The 23,229-nt window shown below is 41.3% G+C and overlaps 2 protein-coding genes across 5 annotated transcripts in view; both read left to right on the plus strand.

Annotated features, from left to right (window-relative positions):
- Positions 1-4,015: 4,015 nt before the first annotated feature.
- LOC135245037 (neurofilament medium polypeptide) lies at positions 4,016-8,723 on the plus strand. The gene is made up of 3 exons (XM_064317800.1): positions 4,016-5,095; positions 5,645-5,769; positions 6,427-8,723. Exons 1-3 carry the CDS (start codon positions 4,103-4,105, stop codon positions 7,601-7,603), a joined length of 2,295 nt encoding a protein of 764 aa, XP_064173870.1. The 5' UTR covers positions 4,016-4,102; the 3' UTR covers positions 7,604-8,723.
- Positions 8,724-9,862: 1,139 nt separating this feature from the next.
- The window catches only part of washc2c (WASH complex subunit 2C), a 34,738-nt gene continuing 21,371 nt past the window's right edge, over positions 9,863-23,229 (plus strand). Inside the window, exons 1-13 of one of the 4 annotated variants that reach the window (XM_064317733.1) lie at positions 9,863-10,027; positions 11,481-11,627; positions 12,576-12,740; positions 13,206-13,274; positions 14,003-14,176; positions 14,779-14,872; positions 15,356-15,417; positions 15,776-15,826; positions 16,094-16,195; positions 16,821-16,908; positions 17,200-17,274; positions 18,358-18,479; positions 20,511-20,577. In XM_064317733.1, coding sequence (XP_064173803.1) covers positions 11,481-11,627; positions 12,576-12,740; positions 13,206-13,274; positions 14,003-14,176; positions 14,779-14,872; positions 15,356-15,417; positions 15,776-15,826; positions 16,094-16,195; positions 16,821-16,908; positions 17,200-17,274; positions 18,358-18,479; positions 20,511-20,577 — 1,216 coding nt within the window. In that variant the 5' untranslated portion in view covers positions 9,863-10,027. The remainder of the gene's footprint in view (positions 10,028-11,480; positions 11,628-12,575; positions 12,741-13,205; positions 13,275-14,002; positions 14,177-14,778; positions 14,873-15,355; positions 15,418-15,775; positions 15,827-16,093; positions 16,196-16,820; positions 16,909-17,199; positions 17,275-18,357; positions 18,480-20,510; positions 20,578-23,229) is intronic. The other 3 variants (XM_064317730.1, XM_064317731.1, XM_064317732.1) reach the window with 3 other exon arrangements.

Here is a 23,229-nt window from a genome sequence, read left to right on the forward strand (position 1 = left end):
ACAAGGGCAATGTAAGTGCTGGATGGAGATTAACATGAAAATGCTACAGATTAACATGAAAATGCTACAGGAACAAATTAGAAGGATTCAAGTGATAATGGGCGATTCTAGATTGGGAGTGGAATGTAAAAAAATACATTTCAGATTACACATCCTCTCCCTTCCTTCACTCCCTGCCGTCCCAAGCCACCTTCACTAGAATTTGGCTTTAAAAAGATTTAATCGGAGCTCACACTATGATAGGTGCCCCTGACAGCTTCCATCAGGGCAGTCTGCAGCTCTCTACCCTTTTCAATCTCTAGTCACCCTGCCCCCATCCACACCAGCTGCAATAAGTAACTTAGGACGTTTCAGGCTGAATGTTTGCTTAACCAAAAAACTGTGGTCATGTTAAAATTTATATTACCTTATCATAGATTTTTGTTCCCCACACTGTTGTGTTATTCAATTCACCTGGACGAGCACCTGTGAAAGAGCGTCTACCTGCTCTACCTGGTCTTATGTGCTGGATGAGCTGGGGCGAGATGTGCAAGATCGCTTCCTTTTGGGTTCATCCACAAGGTTGTCATTTATTTGTTGTAATTTATTAACAGTAAAAACTCATTTTAAAGTAATGGTTGGGTTTCTCTAATATAACTATTATTCAATGACTATATATTAATGCAGAATAATGTATAGCTAAAGGACATATTGTTTAAAAAGGAAAGAAGTAAAAGAGTGTTTGTTCAAGCTTATTGCAAGTAGCTGTCATGATTGGAAAATCACTTTTGGGAACTAAAAACATACAGTATAAAACACCTGTTTTACACAAGAGATAAGAAGGCTACATGGGGGACGTTCTACTGAAGAGCATACTGATATGGTTCTGCCAAGTGTGTTGACCATAGTAGCTGTCTAAAGTAAACTGTTCAGTTTACCTTCTAAAGTGTCACATTTCTTTCATGATTGCTCTTGTAATTTTACTTTTTTCCTGTGTTGGAGAATCTGGAATGCACCTTGGATGGATATGTTTTTTTCAACCACTGATAAAAAGCACTCAGTTTTTTTTTTTTTGCACCTCATCTGAACTTTGGACATTGTTTTGCCTTGACTGGCATTGACCCCTGTACAGTGATGTCTACAGTGACACCCTTCCACACGGTGCGGCAGTGAGACACCAATAATACATCTGATCAGTCATGAGCTTGACACCAGTTCAGGCTAATGCCTTTACTTCTGATAGAGGTGCATGTGGAAGAAGATCCTTTACACTGAAAAGCCAAATGAGCAAGAAACATAAAGTATATTATGGTTAAAAAACTTTAATTCCGGAGTGTCTCATGGCGTAGCCTGCAGAGCACTGTCCACGTGCTCGCTGCACGCCTCAATGCTAGCAGCTTGATTCCAACCATGTGACCTTTGTCACGCGTCTCTCCCTCTCTCTTTTCTGTTCTTCTTGTCTCTCAACACTGTCCTGTCCAGTAAAGCTGAAAAGCCTATAATCTTTCATTCCAGCTAGCTGCTGTTATGGTGTCTTTTTCAACAGATATCCGGATTATATTCCATTTTTCCCATGACGCACAGGAACTGGCGCCGTGGGCTATGCGTGGCAAATTGTGCTCAGTCAGTCAGTCAGTCAGTCACTCACTCACTCACGGACAACCTTTGAGGGAGGTTTGGTGGGGCGCATGTGCAGGTGGGCAGGTGGTACGGCACAACATTTTTAAGCACAGCTTTATCGCCTAACGTTATTTTAGCTAACCCTAACAGGTTCGCGTTTCGCCTACTTTAGTTAACCTAGTTAGTGCATACGGATGCTATCCTGCATGCCTGAGTAGGAGCTAAGGACACACAGCTACAACCACCAATACAGACGTATGGACACATGGAGGACAACAAATAACGTTACAGAGGTGAGGACGCGCCATAGCTAGCTAGCTATATAGTACGGAGGGCAAAATGGAGCTTTAGAATGTCGCCAGCGCGTGAGCTCGACAACACATTTCTCATAGAAAAGGTCATTTGTAGCCTTTTTTTTAGTTACAGTGGTGATACAAGTGACAAGAAGTAAGTGGTACTGTGCTGTTAGCCTTTATTGATCACCATACAAAGTTAATGTAAAGTAGATAGCATAATCTGACAGCACTAACCCATAAAAATGTACTATGAACGGTACTTGCTCAATAGAACGGTGAATGTGAAAAACATTTGATTACAGTCAGCGGCACCGAAATGTTCTGTCACACCCTCAATAAACGGCAAAACTCTCGGTAGAAGATTGAATTAAATCTTTTAAAGTTATATATTTTCTGAAACATTATCGATTCCGCTTGGTCACAGTGAGTGAAACTAGGCAATCTGAGTGTATAGTTTCTATGTAAATTACGTCAAAAGGATTTAGCCTTGTTGTTTGCTACCTAAACTTCACAGCACAGTTATTGCCGTTATCATGATTGTAGCATGAAGTGACTATTTTCAAAATCCATTTAAACCATTCACAAATGACCTGGGACTTTGAAGTTATAAGGCGGTATCAAGTTTCCAGTGAAAATATTGCCCTGGCTATATCAGTCAGAATTCTGAGAGAACCAACTGCCATATATGAGCGTGTAAAATCAACCAAAAAATATAGTTGCGCCGTGGGTCTGGACGGTTTCATGTTTGTTTTCTCATTGTGGAGGAAAACATAGGATGGAAGAGCATATTTAAGAATGAACAGTATTGGTTTTGTTTTTGTTATAGCCCAGCAATAAAACCTTTGTTTCAGCTAATCAAGGTTCTGCACTGAAGATAGTTGATATGTCAAATCAGGTGTTAAAGAGCCAGACAAGAACAAAAGCATGTTCCCATACTGGTCTTTCTCATCCCTAACAAAGTGGAACTAAACCCTTAACATACCTACATACCTTTTTTGCCATTTTTTCCCATTTTCTGTGTATCACAGTCCTGGTCGATGCGTTATCCTCTGTCAGTCTGGGGAGGGTGTAGACTACCACATGCCTCCTCCGATACATGTAGAGTCGCCAGCTACTTCTTTTCACCTGACAGAGAGGAGTTTCACTGGGAGAGCGTAACGCACGCGGAGGTTCACGCTATCTCTCCCAGATCCCCTCCCTGCTGAACAGGCGCCCCGACCAACCAGTAGAAGTCGCTAATGCAGCGATCAGGACTCATACCCTCACCGGCTTCCCACCCGTGAACACAGCCAATTGTGTTCAAAGGAACATCTTACCAAGCCGGAAGTACCGCTGCCGTGATAACATACCTATATACCTTTATTAAATAGTCTCCATAACCATGTTTTCTTTCATATGTTTTGTGTAAAAATAGCAATCAATTTCCAGGCTTTAATAAAAGATACAGGTGATTCTGTGTGTTTATCTATTGGTCTGTCTTCTTCATTGGAATGTTTTCAGCTTATACTGCCATGCAGCTGAATTTATCATTTTATCTGAAACCCTGCAGTATGGTATTGTGCAGTACTAAACAGTATAATTTCAAATAATTTCTGCTTTCACTTGTTCACTATTTGAAATAGGTTGCAACACTTCAAATTGCCACTGCATCACCTGCAGTGATTTTACACACTGTCCACTAGTGATGGAAGCAATGGCTCTGACATATTACCACAGGTTGCCTGCATGAGAATGAATTAGTTGATTACATTTATATTTGAATTATTACTTATATTTTAACGAATTAATTTATCTTTCTTCAGAAAATTGCATTAAATAACACAATTAGCATACAAATCGAACCTTGAACATGAACGAGCAATGATTTTATTATCATAATTTTTTTCCTGCCTTTTTTGAGAAAAAGCTGTTGAAACATCAGTTTTGCAACGCCTGAGGACACTTGGGAAACATTAAAGACATTACTATTTTGGTAAAACATTATTGTCACTAAAGTCTCAATGAGGACTCAAATGTTTCGTCACGAATTTTTCAAACGCATCCACATCGCTGGAGGAATACCCGCATAATCGCAGATTCCGTTTTAGCACCGCGGACAGTTCCATTCTGCGACGCTAGCTGACACTGACAGCGAGTATATAAAGGGTGAGAAATGGCTGGATCCGCACACCAGCACAGCAATACTGCAGAACGGATTTAGCTACAGTATGCAGTATCTCTCAAGTTCTCCTCATAGGAGAATCAGAGAAGAATATTCACGGACTGCATATCTCGGATCATCTACTTCACAAATATTGAAGAGCTCAACGAGCACTGCGTCTTCCTCTTCAGTCAAAAGATACAGCGTGATGCTGCATAGGGAATTGGGGACGATTCCAACCAACAACCTTGATTTTGCAGGAGATACACAGATGAACAGGAATGAGAAAAAACTGCTTCAGGAAGTCAACCGCCGCTTTGCACAGTTCATAGAAAAGGTTCGTTGTTTAGAAAATCACAACAAATCTTTAGAGAAAGAAATCGAAGATATTAGGCAAAGGAGACAATCGTCTTCTCTGGCACAGCAGTACGACCCTGTGATTAAAGATTTAAGGAAACAAGTGTATGACATTGCCAAAACAATTCGACAGATTGAGGTAGAACTTGATCACTTAGAGGAAGAGTTGTACTCTTTACAATCAAAATGTGAGCAAGAATTTCATTATAGGACAAACACTGAAAGTGGTATTGTGACAATGCAAACGCATATTAATGACGCACATCTATCCAAAACGGAATTAGACAAAAAAGCCCAATCCCTTGTTGAAGAAATACATTTCCTAAAGCAAAAACACAAAGAGGAGGTATCAGAAATGATGGCTCAAATCCACGAGGCTCAGCTTAGTACTGAAACGAAAGGTCCTGGAACCGCAGACATCACAACGGCTTTGAGGGACATTAGGAGGCAACTTGAAGGACGCGCGTGCTCTGGCATTCAGCAAGCAGAGCAATGTTTCCTGGCTCAAGCGGAAAACATTATGGAAGCCGCTGAAATACATCGAAAAACGCTCGAGGCTACGAAGCAAGAAATCGCAGAACACAAGAAGCTGCTACAAACTGAAAACATCGGGCTAGATACATTAAAAGGCGCAAAAGAGGCTCTTGAGAAGCGACTGAACGCCCTCGAAGAAGACCATGGTGCGGAAGTCAGTCAATACCAGGTATCGATAAGTCGTGTGCATTATAATCTTCATGAAGGTATTTAGGCAACACTATCAAAGTTTTGAATTTAGCCATATTTATAGTACAGCATAGTAGTAATCCCAGTGTTATGCGATTTTGAATGCAGAGTAAATGCACCCATTAGCTCAAGGTCTAATGTAAATATGTACTAAACAGTAAAAGCGATTAAATTGTAGCACAATTTATTTTTTATCTTTACATTACATTACATAACAATAACTTGGCAGACACTCTGCAGAGTGACGTAGTGAGTTCAGTGAACATACTGTGGGAAGGTATTAGTCGGATATTTCGAAAGATGCCTATATATATAGTGTGTGTTTACTAGGTCCAACCAAAGACTTTAAACTTTAGACTTGCTTTTTAAATTATGAATGTTTTGAGTCTTAATAGTGCAATATTATTAAGTCAGATATGGTAGATATAGTGAGAATAAGCAGTTATTCTGACAGACAATAATTACAATGTAGATAGTATAATTGTCTCATGATCTGTGGTTTTAACTTGTGAAATCTGTGTTTTTGCAGGACACTATAAGACGGTTGAAGTTTGAGCTTACAAACTCTAAGTTTGAGATGTCTGGTTACTGTCAGCAATATCAAGATCTGCTAAATGTGAAAATGGCTTTAGATGTGGAAATTGCTTCCTACAGGTAATAATAAGCAAATGTCTGATCTGTGGAAGAATACCAGAAGATAATATAACGTAAATAATGTAACCTAAATAATTGGTATCAATAAAATTCTGTTTTATTATCTTGCTGGTTCCTGATTCCGTGCCAAACAGGTCATGAAACAGGTCACCGCAAAAGACAAGTTTCACAGCCAAAATAATAATTGCACCAAAACACAACTGTAATCACCATAGCAACAAAAATAACTTGGAAGATGAGCGCTTAATACAATTCATTATTATTATTTTTATTAAACCCACAAACCCCAGTTGAATCAACTGTGGTAGTTAAGAAAAAGCTGCCATTTGTTTTAATATTGAGTTTGGATTGAACTAGGTGTGGGTTTTCCTTTAAGCTTCTGACATAATGTGGCCTCAACGGATATTAAAAGTGTTTCATTAAGAACAATTAACGGTCTGTTGAAAATGCGCTTAGAACACATGCTAGAATGCACATGGGGCCCCCACACTGTTTTAGGATATATTCATACATAAGGCATTCATAAGTACATTCTTACTGGATAATGTTAAATGAACATCACAAGAAAACCTGCTATGTTATGTTACCACATAATTGTTACCTTATAATTGTAATTACATTTTATTTTAATTATTATTTGTAACTTCTTTTTTTAAGGCAACTCTTGGAAGGGGAAGAAATGCGACTTCATTCTTGCACCGAGGGCCCAGTGCCATATGTGTACAGACAGTCCCCCGTCTACACACTGCCATATTTTACCATCCAAAGGGGCCGGCGCTACAAGGTTATGCCCCAGTATAAGTTTGTGGAAGAGATCATAACTGAAACAACAAGGGAAGTGGAGCTGTCTGAGACTGAGGAGACAGAGTCCGAGAGATCTAGTACCGAAGGAGCTTGTGGTGATAAAGAGAAGGATAGTGCTGATGGGGAGGGAGAATTGGCTGAGGTCGAGGGGACACTAGAGGAAGAGGATGCTGCAGGATCAGAGGAAGAGCGAGGGGCACCGTCAGCTAAAGCTACAGCCGATGCAGCAACCGGAGAGGAGGATGAAGGTGAGGAAGGTCTTATGGGGACCCGAGGTCTGGCTGATGCAGAAGAAAACCGGAAAGAGCAGTGGGCCAGGGCCATGTTAAAACACCAGAGTACTGAAACAGAAGACATGGCAGTACTAACAGAGGAGGGTCATGATGCAGAAAATACTGCTGAAGATACGGGAGAAGGCTTTGTAGAAAAAACACAGGAATACAGGAGCATGGCTATTTTACAAGCAGAGCATCTTATCACAGAGCGAGAGGCACAAGAGAAATGTGTAGGGTCACAGATTACAGACTCTTCTGGGCTCCTAGAGCTGGGTTTGATAGAACAGTCACCCCCTGGTGGCCCTACTCCAGGCAAACCCCAAGAAGGAAATGAAAGAGAAAAAGATAAAATGTTTACGGGAGGGAAAGAGCTGTCCGGGACAAAGGAGACCCTTGAGAAAGAGGTTTATGGCCTAATTAAGGTCAAGGAGTCAGTGCAGCCAGAGCCAGAGATTTTGGCTCACAGTGATAAAGAAAAGCAAACTTCAGATGTTGTGGTGAAACCAGAAGAAAATCCAGCAAAAGGGACAGTGGATCCTGTGAAGTCACCACTAGATCAATCTTGTTCAAGGCTTGCATGCAGTACAAAATGTGAACCAGATGCACCGTTAATCACCATTGCAGCAACAAAAGACATCCCAGAGAAGTGCTTGGAAAGCCTGATCAAATCAGAGGGCATAAGCTCTCCAGCAACAACTCAAAAAGCTACACCTGGATTGGAAACATTCTGCAAAAAAGGAACCCACAATTCTTAAAGAAGAACGTTCCAGTGAAATAAAACTAAAGCAAATCAGCAGTGACGCAATGGAAGACCCAGGAGAGAAATCACCGGTCACAGTCATAGGTGGGGACATAAAACCATAGAGGATGCATTGCCAGGAAGGAAGACACTGGCTTGAATATATCCTCCAAATCACGGTGGAGTTATCCTCCACAGGAAGAAGGTACGAGAGAAAAAGACAGCAGGAGGATGGAGGACCCCATTCAAAAAATATTTGATATGAAATTTGTCAAACCTAAGAAAAGACACAAAAACAACAGTGTGTCAATTAGAAGATATGTCTCCAAAGATGGCTGAACCAGCACTTAAAACAGAAACGGCCAAAGAGGTCATTGGGATGCCGGAAACATCCGGCTGACTAAGGTCATAGGATATTCCACTGGGAAATCTGATGACGGCTGAAACAATCATGGAAGCACAATATCCCTCAGAGAGTTCTCCAGTGCCACAGGAAGGGATAATAACAGGAAGCGTTTCCCTGGGATTTGTAAGAGAAGAGATATCCTGGTAATTTAGTCTGAGTATCTTACACACAGATGATAGTTGATTTTATAAAAGGATATTCATGACGAAACCACTTCTCATAAACACAGAAAAAATCATTATGTACAAATGTACTGTCAATTTAACATGTACATTCATTTCTGCTGTGCATGAGCCTACAAATAAAGCAATAACTTGTCTTCAGAAAATAAATATAATTTGAATGCTGTATGGTTCCTCTTGTGGTAATGTTTGATGTCATTTATTTTATGTCATTCCTTTTTTATATCACTGATGATCTCACTTGTGTTAAATCTGTGCCAAAAATGCAGTGGTGCCCAGACTGAAAAGATTTATTAAGCAATTCACTCATATCTTTGTACACCAGCAATAAAATGGAATTGCTTATAGACAACAGAAATGAATAACAACTGAGCAATATCTCTGGTTCCGAGCTCATTTCAGGATTATTTAATCTGTGAATGGCTATTTTCAAACATTACATTACATTACATTACAGGCATTTAGCAGACGCTCTTATCCAGAGCGACTTACACAACTTTTTACATAGCATTTTACATGGTATCCATTTATACAGCTGGATATATACTGAAGCAATGCAGGTTAAGTACCTTGCTCAAGGGTACAACGGCAGTGTCCTTACCCGGGAATCGAACCTGCGACCTTTCGGTTACAAGCCCAGTTCCTTACCCACTGTGCTACACTCCATCCTCAGATGTGACTTTTTTAATGTCGCACTGAAATACACACAAACACACACGCACACACACACATACAAACACATACACACACACACACACACACACACACACACACATCATACACACAGTGTGCAATATACAGTACAGTGATATTTGAATGAGCTCACAGCAGGCTTTTTTTCGGGGGTTACACTCACACATGCCTCAGTGAGGACTTACTGTGAACCTAACTGCAGAAAATCCCCCGCGCATACACAAGTATGCGTGCTTTACATCACCGCACTGATGAATTATCATATAGTAACAGAGTGTAGATCCACTATCAGATATGTCCATGGGTTTAGAAATTAGCATATTGGTACCAGTCCATTCATTTTTGGATCTTGAGGGAGAATAATGTTAGTTTGGTAGAATGTCCTTGTGATGCCTCTCATGTTCTACTTTGATAGGTGCTCAGCTACTTTTGGTTCAGAACACTAGCCGCATTTAGGAAACTATTTGAGCTTTTCAGCTCTCATTTCTTCTCAATGTCATCAATGAAAATAGAAACCACAAACTTTCTCCTGAACATAGCTCTGAAATCCTAGACCGTATCCTTAACAATGGCAAATTGTGTTACACAGTTGTTTTTTTTTTTGACTGAATAAAAAAGTACAATTTCTGTTCAAATGTGGCAGTCATTTAAACACAGTTTCCAGCATTATTTGCCCTCCAAGTCAATTAAATGATCATATTTTCACCCTTCTTTTCAATGTAATTTGGCTGCCATTGTAAATGGACTGATTGATGTCAAGCCCTCAAAGTCAATATATGAGGGTGGTCTACTTCATAGGCTTGTAATGGGTCAAATTTAGGGAAACCATCTTGAACAGAAACATTAATTATATGAAAAGGCTATTGATACTGTAATGCAGTCCAATCTCTGTTGGATTTTTTGTAAATACAGTGGAAAAAATTGGCCCATTGCACAACGTAATGCACAATCCGCAATCCGCTTCAGATCTTCTTGTCTCCGAGGCTCCGTTAGTCAGGTGACGCGTGTCAGCTGATAACCTACAGCACACACAGAACATGGCCGACCTGTCAGAAAACCGATGAGAAAACGGGACATTAAAGCTTCGTTGTAGCGCACAGTCTTAAAAATAAAGTGAAAAGCAGTACCCGAAGAAGTTTGAGAACGTTACTGCCAAAAGGTAAGAACAATGACTCCACGCTAGCTTAGGCAGAGATTGATGAGCTGCTACATGCTGCCAAGTGCTGTAAAGCTAATTGTAGTTCTAGCTAGGGAATAGCTGTACACTTTTGTTCCTTTTTTGTGATATGCGAGCGTTAGCTAGACTAGTTTTTAGAAAATGAAAGTAATGCTGAAAGACAGAGTCAGCCTGCACGCATTTTAGCTAGCCCAATAAGCTAGCTGTGGCTGAGCTTTTCCGTCTTTGATAACTAGAATACGATATCTATGGTTGTTTTGTTTTATATTGTGCGAATTGCGAAGCAGTATTGGTTTTGAAAGGCAAGCTAAGTAACTAAGTTTTGTGATCCAAACTGGCCCGAATTACATTAATAACGCTGGTGGCTAACTAGAAGTGCCACCGTATGGTAGCTATTCTCTATGTAAATATTAGTGTACAGTGTATTGGCTAGCTTTATTGCTAAGCAATTATTGCAGGGCTACCAAATTTTAATTGTTAACCAGCGAGCGAAGTTAGCTATTTCGGAAGGATGTAACAATATCCGCATGCTACTACAGTCTACAGTCGTTGCTGATGCTAGTAATTCTCAATAATTCCGAATGGTTACCTAGATAGTTCCCAGCCTAGTAAGTGCTATAGTTTCTCTGTTAAATGTCATTCAGCAGAAATACATTTTTTTAAATGCTCGTTTGTTTTTGCGTGACAGTAGCTTGCGAGTTTGAATTAGAATGAAGAAGCTCCAGGTTCTGGAGTTATGCAGTTACAGGCCAGTAGTTATAGCCTATACCTGTTTTCCATACACACGTTCATTGGTAATGAACTTATGATAAAGCTATGATCAAATGAAGAGAACAGTAGGCTAATCACGAGTTTGCTACATTTAGGTGAATTACTACTTTATGTGTTGTGTGTGGGTGTTGTGTTGCAATGTTGCAATGTGTGTGGGTCTTGTGTTGCCTTGTTCTAACGTGTGGGTGGTGTGTTGCAGTGTTCTAACGTTTGGGTGGTATGTTGCAGTGTTCTAACGTGTGCGTGGTGTGTTACAGTGTTCTAACGTTTGGGTGGTATGTTGCAGTGTTCTAACGTGTGGGTGGTGTGTTGCAGTGTTCTAACGTGTGGGTGGTGTGTTGCAGTGTTCTAACGTGTGGGTGGTGTGTTGCAGTGTTCTAACGTGTGGGTGGTGTGTTGCAGTGTTCTAACATGTGGGTGGTGTGTTGCAGTGTTCTGATGTGTGGGTGGTGTGTTTGTAGTGTTCTTACGTGTGGGTGGTATGTTGCAGTGTTCTAACGTGTGGGTGGTGTGTTGCAGTGTTCTAACGTGTGGGTGGTATGTTTCAGTGTTCTAACGTGTTGGTGGTGTGTTGCAGTGTTCTAACGTGTGGGTGGTGTGTTGCAGTGTTCTAACGTGTGGGTGGTGTGTTGCAGTGTTCTAACGTGTGGGTGGTGTGTTGCAGATGAGTGCAGTGTCGCCGGCCGTGCCTAACGGGCCTAACGGGCCTAGTGAACAGAACGGGACGGGTGAGCAGGTGTGGGAGAGGCCATGGTCCTTGGAGGAGATTCGCAAGACCAGCGCTAACTGGTCTCTGGCTGCTGACTCCGGAGTAAGACAGAGGAACATGCATCTCGGATCATTAATTTTGAGAATCTTAAATGTTATTGCATTTTTTAATTATGTCTGTTTTTTACTGGGAAAAGGGACATTAATCAATAAGAGTTTCAAACTTAGAATTTCATCTGTACATGAGGGAAATACTTGAGCTCTGCAGATTTTATTGTTTCCATCTTCTGAATACATATGAACACTCAGGCTATTAGCAGTTATAAGGGTTATGAGGCTACATTGTGACAGCCATTAGGATTAAATCAATATGTCCTAAAGATGTTCCAAGCATCTATTCAGGCTCAGCGCAGGTTGCAGGATCTCCCCGGGCAGGTAGATGTAACCCAAGCTGTTGAAGATGGTCCTCTTTTCTAAAAGTCTGTCCACCAATTCCTTTCAGATGTTCCGAGTTAGAAACTTATCTAAAATAACTTTCTATAACAAAAAGGTGACATGAAGGCTACAACTGGAGATTTAATAAGCACTTTATAGAAAAGGTAATAAGCACCGTAGCACAAAATATACTGGGATGCTACAGTTCCAACAAGTTCTATATTACAGCTGCATACACAAGAACCAGTGCAACAGTCCTGTATTGGACTATTGTGTAGTCTGTGTCGGTAACTCACGAGTGTATAAAAAATGGCAGATCAAGTGAAATATTGGACTATTTCAATAATTAAGCAGAAGTTGGCATGAAATCTTGAAATACAGGAGATGTCTCAGATCACATCTGCTCTACAGGAGGTATCTCAGATCACCTCTGCCCTACAGGAGGTATCTCAGATCACATCTGCTCCACAGGAGGTACTTCAGGAGTAGAGTAGGGGGCTCAGTTATTTGCACTGTCACGTGCTTGTCCTAGAGCTGCATATAGTTGTCATATTGTGTGGAAATGTGGTCTCGCCTCTGTCTCGCTCTCATTATGGTTTCATCTCGGTCTCCGTAGCTCTTCCTATTCCTCCAAGACTTCTCTCAGAGGATGCTGTCAAAGACGCATGAGATTGAGAAGCAGCTGGACGGCCTAATCCGAGACACCAAGGCCACAGACTGCTGCCTTCACACTGTCTTCAACGACTTCCTCATGCTCTCCAACACGCAGTTCATCGAGAATGTACGTCAAAATGTGCTTCACGCAATCTCCAACAGCTAGTTCATCAAGAACCCATGTCTAAACATGCTTCACATACTTCAACACCTGCTTCATCAAGAGCATGTGTCATTCATCTAGCAATGCTTCACTGAACACCCACTGCACCTTTAAGAGTCTCAGGACAAGCTGTCTCCATTCCTTCATCATTGATTCAAAAAATTGTGCCATGTTTTACAGTCATGTCTGAGAATTGTTGTATCTCTTTGCTGTGAGTGGGCATATGGGCCGATTGGTTGAATTGTATCTCTTTGCTGTGAGTAAGCATATGGGCTGATTGGTTGAATTGTATCTCTTTGGTGTGAGTGGGCATGTGGGCTGATTGGTTGAATTGTATCTCTTTGCTGTGAGTGGGCAAGCGGGCTGATTGGTTGAATTGTATCTCTTTGCTGTGAGTGGGCATGTGGGCTGATTGGTTGAATTCTACAGCGCGTGTATGACGAGGAAGTGGAGGAGCCTGTGTCAAAACCTGAAGCTACAGAGATACAGCCAGAACAGGTGAGAATCGCAGAGAACAGGGATGCCTGCAGGGTGGAGGGATTTTAACCCTGTGTTACCCCTGTGCTATAAATAGCTTCAGGGTGTTTTTATTTTCAGTTTGAGACGGTTGCTGTTATTGATGATAGTGATGATGATGATCTTTTTTCCCTGGACTGTAAATCTGAATGAGGATAAAGATTGGTGCTGTTCATCATCTCGATGAATCCTCTGATTTGTCACTTGGTCAAAAGCCAAAAAATCTGAAAAAATGGGGAAATGTTTGAACAGATCTAAGATATCTTGATTTTTAATATTTTGGAAAGTGCTATTCTAAATGTTTATAGTAATGTTATGGTCGAGCCCACTTGAAATGTGATTATTGACCAGGATTATAATCCTGATGGCCTATACTTCTAACTAGGGAAATGACCTGGATAAGGTAACTGTTAAATAAACTAGACATACCTCGTTCCTATTTCATCCAGAAAATGGTCAAAATTCAACAGAGACATTTGTGATTGCGATTTATTTGCACTTTTTACACACTTTTTAAATGCACATTAGAAAATAAAGAACAGCTTGCATCTTCCAGTGTGAAAGTTCAGTGCTTCTAGTCCAGACAACTACAACCTTACTGAGCTTAGTTTATGCCCTTGAGTATATTATGTGGTGAGGGCTAGGGTGAGGGTTAACCCTCACCCTAACCCTCTTAGTTTCGCGTGGTGAATAGCGCTTTAATTCCTCAGGAGAAGACGCGAGAACAGAAGGAGGCGGAGCTCATTCCTAAAGTCCAGGAAGCAGTGAACTACGGCCTGAGGGTTCTGGAATCTGCCTTTGAGCAGCTGGATATCAAAGCAGGAAACTCGGAATCGGAAGATGAAGAAATCGCTGATCGAGTTGAGCCGATACTAGAACCAAAGGTGCGTAAATCTTGGGTACATGTCTCCGTTGGATCCACTGTGTGCCAGTGGAGTGACCCGCTGTTTAAGCAAGCAAAGTAAAAAATTACATTACAGTCACTTAATCCAGAGGGACCTGCTGTTTAAGAGAGCATTAGTGCCTGTCTCTGAGTTATGTGAGCAGTAGTTTCACTCCTGGCTAACACTGGGCCAACTAGTATGTGCAACATCTTTAAAGCATATAGCAAAGTTAACTTATGCCACCCGAGGGCCATAGTACTTAGCATAGATTCATACTGCTAAAGGCCATATAAAAGCATAAAGCACACTGTAACAATCCTAAAGTAATACATAGGAAAACAACTGTTAGTGGAAATAGAAAGGGAGCTAAGATACAGTCAGAAGAGGTGGGTTTTTAGTTTTTTGTTGTCCTGGCCTACCTAAGGGAATCACCATTTTTAATTAAACAAAATTATGCATTTTATTGTTTTTGAGGACTGGTGAAGACTAATTCTCTCTCTATAATAAATGGGCTTACAGAGAAAGCTTTCTTTATTTAAAATAGTTTTCCAGCCTGAATGTTTCCTGAGTTTGGTGTGTGTTGATGACATCACTGCTTGCAGGACCTGTATGTGGACAGACCCTTGCCTTACCTGATAGGATCTCAGCACTTCATGGAACAAGATGACGTGGGGCTTGGAGACCTCTCCAGTGAAGGTAGAACACTGTCATTGTCTTAAACACAGCGCCTGGCTGCTCTACAATCTGTACACAAATAATACCATTACAGCTATGCTCATCTTTTTTTACAACATAGTGATTTCATGTATAAAAAATCGGTTTTATTCATTTTATATATAATTGAAAGCAAGAACTTCTGAGCAAGCGAATGTCATAACGTATCATACCTACCATGACATATATTTCTGACATGCTTCTTTGATTTACTTCACAACTGAACAAACGGAATGATTTGTGCATGTAGTTTCAGTACCTGCAGTGGCCTTAAGAGGGCAGTATGAGCCAGCAAATCAGGTAGAGCCATAATGCAGCCTGGCTTCGTACTGTGGATCAGACATCAGACACCAAAGGAATTAGTGTATTTAGGCAGTTAAAATCACAAATCCTTCATGAGACAATGCTCTGCATTTATAAATGTGTAAACTTTCTCAGTTATGAAGCTCTCTTGTTTATTTACAGAAATGTCCATAGATAGCGACCGAGACAGCGTCATTGACAGTGAAGAAGATAAGAATGACGATGTAAGACTTCTATGTTTTTTCAAAAGTACTGTAACTCATTATTTCTTGTTTGAATGGTGAAGCATTTATCTTTTATCTTACCATGCAAGCTGCTTATTTATAACTCACTTCTGTGAATAAATCACTTACCCTCTATTTGCATGTTCTAAGTGGTAAACATATCCAGCAATAGGTCATGAATTTCTCTTGATTTTCTTTGATGACAGACTCAACAATGAGTGGAAAAATAGTATTTGCCATTAATGAACTGAATTGCTCCAGGCCTTAATAAACATGCAGGGACACTTCAGGGATTCTGTGCTACGATCATAATTTTATGTATTTGTTTATACTTCTTTTACTGTGTTTTTGGAATTAGCAGTCAGATGACTTTGACCAGGATGAAGAAGGACAAGGAAGCATAAAAGAAGTGAGTTAGCCATTTTAGAGCCACAATTGCTGTCTCTCTGAACACATTTGACTCACATATTTTTATTTGCACGCGGAAATCAGGTAGGGACAAGCAAGAAGGCCACAAAATAATATCATTATATGCATCTTATTTGGCAGGATAATGTTAATTCCCAATATTCATATTTATTGCTGTGGTTTCTGGGAAGTACAGAAAGTAGATTTTGGAGGTTGTAACATGAAACAGACTGTGGAAGGGTCGTGAGTTTATCTCTTTATCGTACAGAAGTCATCGATCGCAAGCGAGGAGGATGAAGAAGAGGAGGATGAAGAGGAAGACTCTGATATATTTGGAGAATCTGATAAAGATGAAAACGAAGATGGACAGGTACACACTTTGTGTTAGCCTTTAGCACACTTGCTGTGTTAGTGTTTGGTTCTAGGTGAGGGTGGTGTGTGGTTCAGCTGATATGTTGGGTCTAGGTGAGGGTGGTGTGTGGTTCAGCTGATATGTTGGGTCTAGGTGAGGGTGGTGTGTGGTTCAGCTGATGTGTTTAGTTCTAGGTGAGGGTGGTGTGTGGTTCAGCTGATATGTTGGGTCTAGGTGAGGGTGGTGTGTGGTTCAGCTGATATGTTGGGTCTAGGTGAGGGTGGTGTGTGGTTCAGCTGATGTGTTTAGTTCTCAGTGAGGGTGGTGTGTGGTTCAGCTGATGTGTTTAGTTCTAGGTGAGGGTGGTGTGTGGTTCAGCTGATGTGTTTAGTTCTAGGTGAGGGTGGTGTGTGGTTCAGCTGTTGTGTTGGTTCTCGGTGAGGGTGGTGTGTGGTTCAGCTGTTGTGTTGGTTCTCGGTGAGGGTGGTGTGTGGTTCAGCTGTTGTGTTGGTTCTAGGTGAGGGTGGTGTGTGGTTCAGCTGTTGTGTTGGTTCTAGGTGAGGGTGGTGTGTGGTTCAGCTGTTCTGTTGGTTCTAGGTGAGGGTGGTGTGTGCCAGTGTGAAACTTTCCCTGCTAATTTCAGAGCTCCACTGGCCCTGCATCGTTTGCAGATGAACTGGCCGCCCGCATTAAAGGGGAGGTGCCAAGCAAGCCAGAAGAGGATCGCTCATGTGAGTCAACCTGCCCTTCACCTTTTACTCCATTTCCTGCCCTTAATTATTACATATAACAATCAGTTCATGTACATGTGTGCATTGCCCAAAAAAGATAAAAAAGCTGTGAATCTCATTCATATTTATTCATTGCGTTGCTGGTTAAATAACAAATGGAATGCACTCCAGCTAAAGTATTGTGAAATAGTTCTCTCTTCCCCCACACAAATGGTATTGCATGAATTTGGTGTGCTTGCCCCATCTCATCTGCATACTTATTTTTGTTTGTTTCTATCAATTTTTCCAAAGCATTAAAATCCTCCACCTCTGCCGCAAAGAAGAAGAGTAAAGGAAAGAAAGAGCCCAAGGCTGTTAAATCTCAGGGTAGGCCTGACTGCTCACATGATTCTGCAAGGCCACACTGCATACGCGATTCTGCAAGGCCACACTGCATACGCGATTCTGCAAGGCCTAACTGCATACGCGATTCTGCAAGGCCACACTGCATACGCGATTCTGCAAGGCCACACTGCATACGCGATTCTGCAAGGCCACACTGCATACGCGATTCTGCAAGGCCACACTGCATACGCGATTCTGCAAGGCCTAACTGCATACGCGATTCTGCAAGGCCTAACTGCATACGCGATTCTGCAAGGCCTGACTGCTCACATGATTCTGCAAGGCCACACTGCATACGCGATTCTGCAAGGCCACACTGCATACGCGATTCTGCAAGGCCTGACTGCTCACATGATTCTGCAAGGCCACACTGCATACGCGATTCTGCAAGGCCTAACTGCATACGCGATTCTGCAAGGCCTAACTGCATACGCGATTCTGCAAGGCCTAACTGCATACGCGATTCTGCAAGGCCTAACTGCATACGCGATTCTGCAAGGCCTAACTGCATACGCGATTCTGCAAGGCCTAACTGCATACGCGATTCTGCAAGGCCTAACTGCATACTCGATTCTGCAAGGCCTAACTGCATACGCGATTCTGCAAGGCCTAACTGCATACTCGATTCTGCAAGGCCACACTGGGTGTTCCATATTGAAAGAACAACAGAGAAGTAAAAATAGAGAATGGTGAAAAATAAGAGGAGGTTTTAAAATGATGAGCAGGTGTAAGTAAAAAGAGGAAGTGTCCTGCTTTTTACATTTTGGCATGGTGAATTTAAATAGTGAATCTTAAGCCAGTTTTTCTGGTTTCTACAGAAGCCATCATTTTTAAATTTAAGATATAACAGAGGGAGTGTGACTTCAAGATGGATATTCATATTTTTTATTGATTTCTTTTCCATTCGATTTTTACATTCATAATCATTTTTGATTCATAAAAATCCAGTTACATATACCATATCAAGTGACAATATAGCATTATTGTAAATTGCAGATCATTCCTTATTTATTCTGTTCTTGTGTGACTCACTGCTGTTGAGACTGAACTTTGTAATCTTCACAGCTGCTCCTGATGATGATGACATGTTCAGTCCTCCAAAAATGGAGGATGAGGACTATTCTCCATTTGGCGGGAAAGGCGGTCTGTTCAGTGGAGGGAGGGGCTTGTTTGATGACGATGATGAGGTAGGTGAATGTAGCCTGAATGTTTCCCGTATCATTTCCCTGGCTTTACAAACGAGCCATTGCGTTTGTGCTGTTAAGCCCACCACCACTCTAAGTCAGGGTCTCTACCTGGCTCATTAGCAATCCACGTAGCTAATGTGGCTTTCTTACATTGGGATTGTTTCATGAGAATAGAATCCAACCCAAATGCAGAAACATTGTAGTTATCACTGGGGCTGCTATGCATTTTAATGTATGTGTGAAGTTTATGGCTGTGCTCACTATGACATATAGTTTCTCGGCAGGATGGAGGGGCAAAGAAGATATTTCCAAAATATAAAAAGTTCATGGAGTACGGATTAGACTTTTTAGCCTTCATCTCTTAGCAACTGGGTAATGTGCATATTAGAGTTGTTTAAAAAAAATGCGACTTCATATTTGAGGACATATGCAGTTTTAGAGGCGGTCCATTTTAGAGGCCAGCTTTAGCCACCTATAGTCTTTGAAATATGAACATACCTCTGGTGGGCCGTCTGGGTAGTGTACAGGTGTAAGCACTCGCCTACCACCGCAGAGACCTGGGTTCAATCCCCGGCAGCGGTACTTCCGGCTTGGTCAGACGTTCCTACGAGCGCAATTTGCTGTGTTCGCGAGTGGGAAGCCGCTGAGGGTATGAGCCCTGATCGTTGCATTAGCGACTGCTACTGGTTGGTCGGGGCGCCTGTTCAGCAGGGAGTGGATCTGGGGGAGACAGCGTGAACCTCCCAGTGTCAGGTGAAAAGAAGCGGCTGGCGACTCCACGTGTATCGGAGGAGGCATGTGGTAGTCTACACCCTCCCCAGACCGACAGAGGATAGCGCATCGACCAGGACACACGGGGAATTGGTATAACAACTAAATGAAAATGGAAGAAAATGGCAAAAAAAAAACATACCTCTGAAAATACACCCTTTCTGAAAAGCATTATGTGTTTTCCACTCATTAATGGTGACATTAATATGTTGTCAGACATGTAATTCACCATTTGGCCATTCTCAGCCATAGGAAGCTTCAAAGTGCTCGGCCAGCATAGCCTGGGGGGTTACATCTGAGGTGTGAATCTGTGTGTCTGCGTGCGTGCGTGCGTGCGTGTCAGAGGGGGTGCCCCTCCTCTATTTCACCAGTTAAAATATGCAGCTTTCCTTTAGTTAAGTTAAGTTTTTGGGCAACTTATAAAGAAGAAGTTTGGTAACAGTTGGAAGTGCATCTGAGTCCTGCATCTATGTCTGGTGTTCTACGGTTTATCTCTGGTTCATTTGGAATCTTCTGTCTTTTGGTTTTTGCCTTTTGGATTACTTTGGGACAAAAGCTGTGGTTTGGTATATTCTCTCATGCATTTCTTGTGTGACTGTCCATGTCTGTAACCTTTGTTAATTGTTTTAAGGTAGTTGAACCTCATCTTTAGATTTAATATTTGTTGTAACTTAAAAAAAATTTCTGGTTGTGAGTTGTACATTTTGATAACGGTTGATCTAAACATTTTGCTCTGCCTATCAACAAATTCGCCGATTTGATTGATAATTCATATCTTTGATAATAATTACCAAATTAAATCAAATAAATATATTTTACATGTTGGGTAAGTGAGGTGTTTTAATGGTTGATGCACTTGTGTTCGTTATTCAGAGTGCCGGACCTCAAACGAGGGTGTTTACAGTTAAAACTGCTGGGTTCGAGAAATGAAACGTATTCCAATTGATCTTCATCTTCCTGACAATGTGATGCTTTTTAATCTGAGTGAAAGTTGAAAGTGTGTTTGTATGCTCTCATAGTTTTTGGGCTTTACACATGAAGGGTGTGTTTTTCGTAAACATCCTGCTTTTTGGAATATTGTAAGCTCTTGATCAGGAGACCCTAGCGGATGGACCCGCGGTCTCAGGCCTCCTGATTGAGTTTGCGGATGTGTTGTATGATGAGGCTGGCCTGTGCTCGTGGTAACCAGGTATGCTCGTTGGATACCTGTTGACAGTAAAAGGTCAGTAATTTCTGGGTCCTATGGGGCTTGTTTCCCAGGGCGATTTGTTCTCCGATGCGCCGAAACACCAGCTGGGGGGAACGAGTCCAGTACCAGCTGCTGAAGGTGAGGCCGACTGCAGAATGCTTCATACTCAGCAGGACCTGCTCTTTTTACTGTACGCAACATTACAGTACATAACCCTAACTGTACACAGCATTACCGTACATAACCCTAACTGTTACATTGGGCATTACAGTACATAACCCTAACTGTTACATTGGCCATTACAGTACATAACTCTAACTGTACACAGCATTACCGTACATAACCCTAACTGTACACAGCATTACCGTACATAACCTTAACTGTACACAGCATTACAGTACATAACCCTAACTGTTACATTGGGCATTACAGTACATAACCCTAACTGTTACATTGGCCATTACAGTACATAACTCTAACTGTACACAACATTACCGTACATAACCATAACTGTACACAGAATTACCGTACATAACCCTAACTGTTACATTGGGCATTACAGTACATAACCCTAACTGTTACATTGGGAATTGCAGTACATAACCCTAACTGTTACATTGGGAATTGCAGTACATAACCCTAACTGTTACATTGGCCATTACAGTACATAACCCTAACTGTACACAGCATTACAGTACATAACCCTAACTGTACACAGCATTACCGTACATAACCCTAACTGTTACATTGGGCATTACCGTACATAACCCTAACTGTTACATTGGCCATTACAGTACATAACCATAACTGTACACAGAATTACCATACATAACCCTAACTGTTACATTGGGAATTGCAGTACATAACCCTAACTGTTACATTGGGAATTGCAGTACATAACCCTAACTGTTACATTGGCCATTACAGTACATAACCCTAACTGTTACATTGGGCATTACAGTACATAACCCTAACTGTACACAGCATTACCGTACATAACCCTAACTGTTACATTGGGCATTACAGTACATAACCCTAACTGTTACATTGGGCATTACAGTACATAACCCTAACTGTACACAGCATTACCGTACATAACCCTAACTGTACACAGCATTACAGTACATAACCCTAACTGTTACATTGGGCATTACAGTACATAACCCTAACTGTTACATTGGGCATTACAGTACATAACCCTAACTGTACACAGCATTACCGTACATAATCCTAACTGTAACATTGGGCATTACCGTACATAACCCTAACTGTACACAGCATTACCGTACATAACCCTAACTGTTACATTGGGCATTACAGTACATAACCCTAACTGTACACAGCATTACCGTACATAATCCTAACTGTACACAGCATTACCGTACATAATCCTAACTGTACACAGCATTACCGTACATAACCCTAACTGTTACATTGGGCATTACAGTACATAACCCTAACTGTACACAGCATTACCGTACATAACCCTAACTGTACACAGCATTACAGTACATAACCCTAACTGTTACATTGGGCATTACAGTACATAACCCTAACTGTACACAGCATTACCGTACATAATCCTAACTGTACACAGCATTACCGTACATAATCCTAACTGTACACAGCATTACCGTACATAACCCTAACTGTACACAGCATTACCGTACATAATCCTAACTGTACACAGCATTACAGTACATAACCATAACTGTACACAGCATTACAGTACATAACCCCAACAGTTACATTGGGCATTACAGTACATAACCCCAACTGTAACATTGGCCATTACAGTACATAACCCCAACTGTTACATTGGTCATTACAGTACATAACCCTGACTGTACACAGCATTACCGTACATAACCCTAACTGTTACATTGGGCATTACAGTACATAACCATAACTGTACACAGCATTACCGTACATAACCCTAACTGTTACATTGGGCATTACAGTACATAACCCTAACTGTTACATTGGGAATTACAGTACATAACCCTAACTGTTACATTGGGAATTACAGTACATAACCCCAACAGTTACATTGGGCATTACAGTACGTAACCCCAACTATAACATTGGCCATTACAGTACATAACCCCAACTGTTACATTGGTCATTACAGTACATAACCCTGACTGTACACAGCATTACCATACATAACCCTAACTGTTACACCAGTCATTACAGTACATAACCCTAACTGTTACATTGAGCATTACAGTACATAACCCTAACTGTTACATTGGGCATTACAGTACATAACCCTAACTGTTGCATTGGGCATTACAGTACATAACCCTAACTGTACACAGCATTACAGTACATAACCCTAACTGTTACATTGGGCATTACAGTACATAACCTTAACTGTTACACCGGGCATGACAGTGCATACCCCTAACTTCCATCATACTGGCCAGTGGAGGATGGCCTCCTGTTCTATAGCTGTGTTTCTCCTGAGATTTCTTCTCATTGGGTTTTTTTTTCTCACCACCATTTGAATGTTTTTCTTCCTACTGGAGATTTTTTCACCACAGTTGTTCACTTTTTGTGGGTTTAGTCCCAGTTTTTTTCCCAGTTATCCTTTCCATTTCCTCTCTAAAGCGTCTTTGTGTCAGTGTCTTTGTTAAAAGCGCTATACAAATAAAATGAGATTAAATTGCACGCTGAAACAGGTGTCCAGGGCCTGTACAATGTTGACTCATGCTGCGTGAAGTTTGTTATGTATGAAAAGCATCCTTACCTCAATCATTCAATCAATTTTTATTTGTATAGCGCTTT

Source organism: Anguilla rostrata, chromosome 18 (genome assembly GCF_018555375.3).
Source record: "Anguilla rostrata isolate EN2019 chromosome 18, ASM1855537v3, whole genome shotgun sequence".
Classification (NCBI taxonomy): Eukaryota; Metazoa; Chordata; class Actinopteri; order Anguilliformes; family Anguillidae; genus Anguilla; species Anguilla rostrata.

Bases quoted from the DNA above. Each gene is read 5' to 3' on its own strand.
- LOC135245037 (XM_064317800.1), top strand. From the start codon at position 4,103: ATGCAGTATCTCTCAAGTTCTCCTCATAGGAGAATCAGAGAAGAATAT. The intron at 5,096-5,644 runs GTATCGATAAGT...GTGTTTTTGCAG, and splicing joins CGGAAGTCAGTCAATACCAG to GACACTATAAGACGGTTGAA. The intron at 5,770-6,426 runs GTAATAATAAGC...TCTTTTTTTAAG, and splicing joins GTGGAAATTGCTTCCTACAG to GCAACTCTTGGAAGGGGAAG.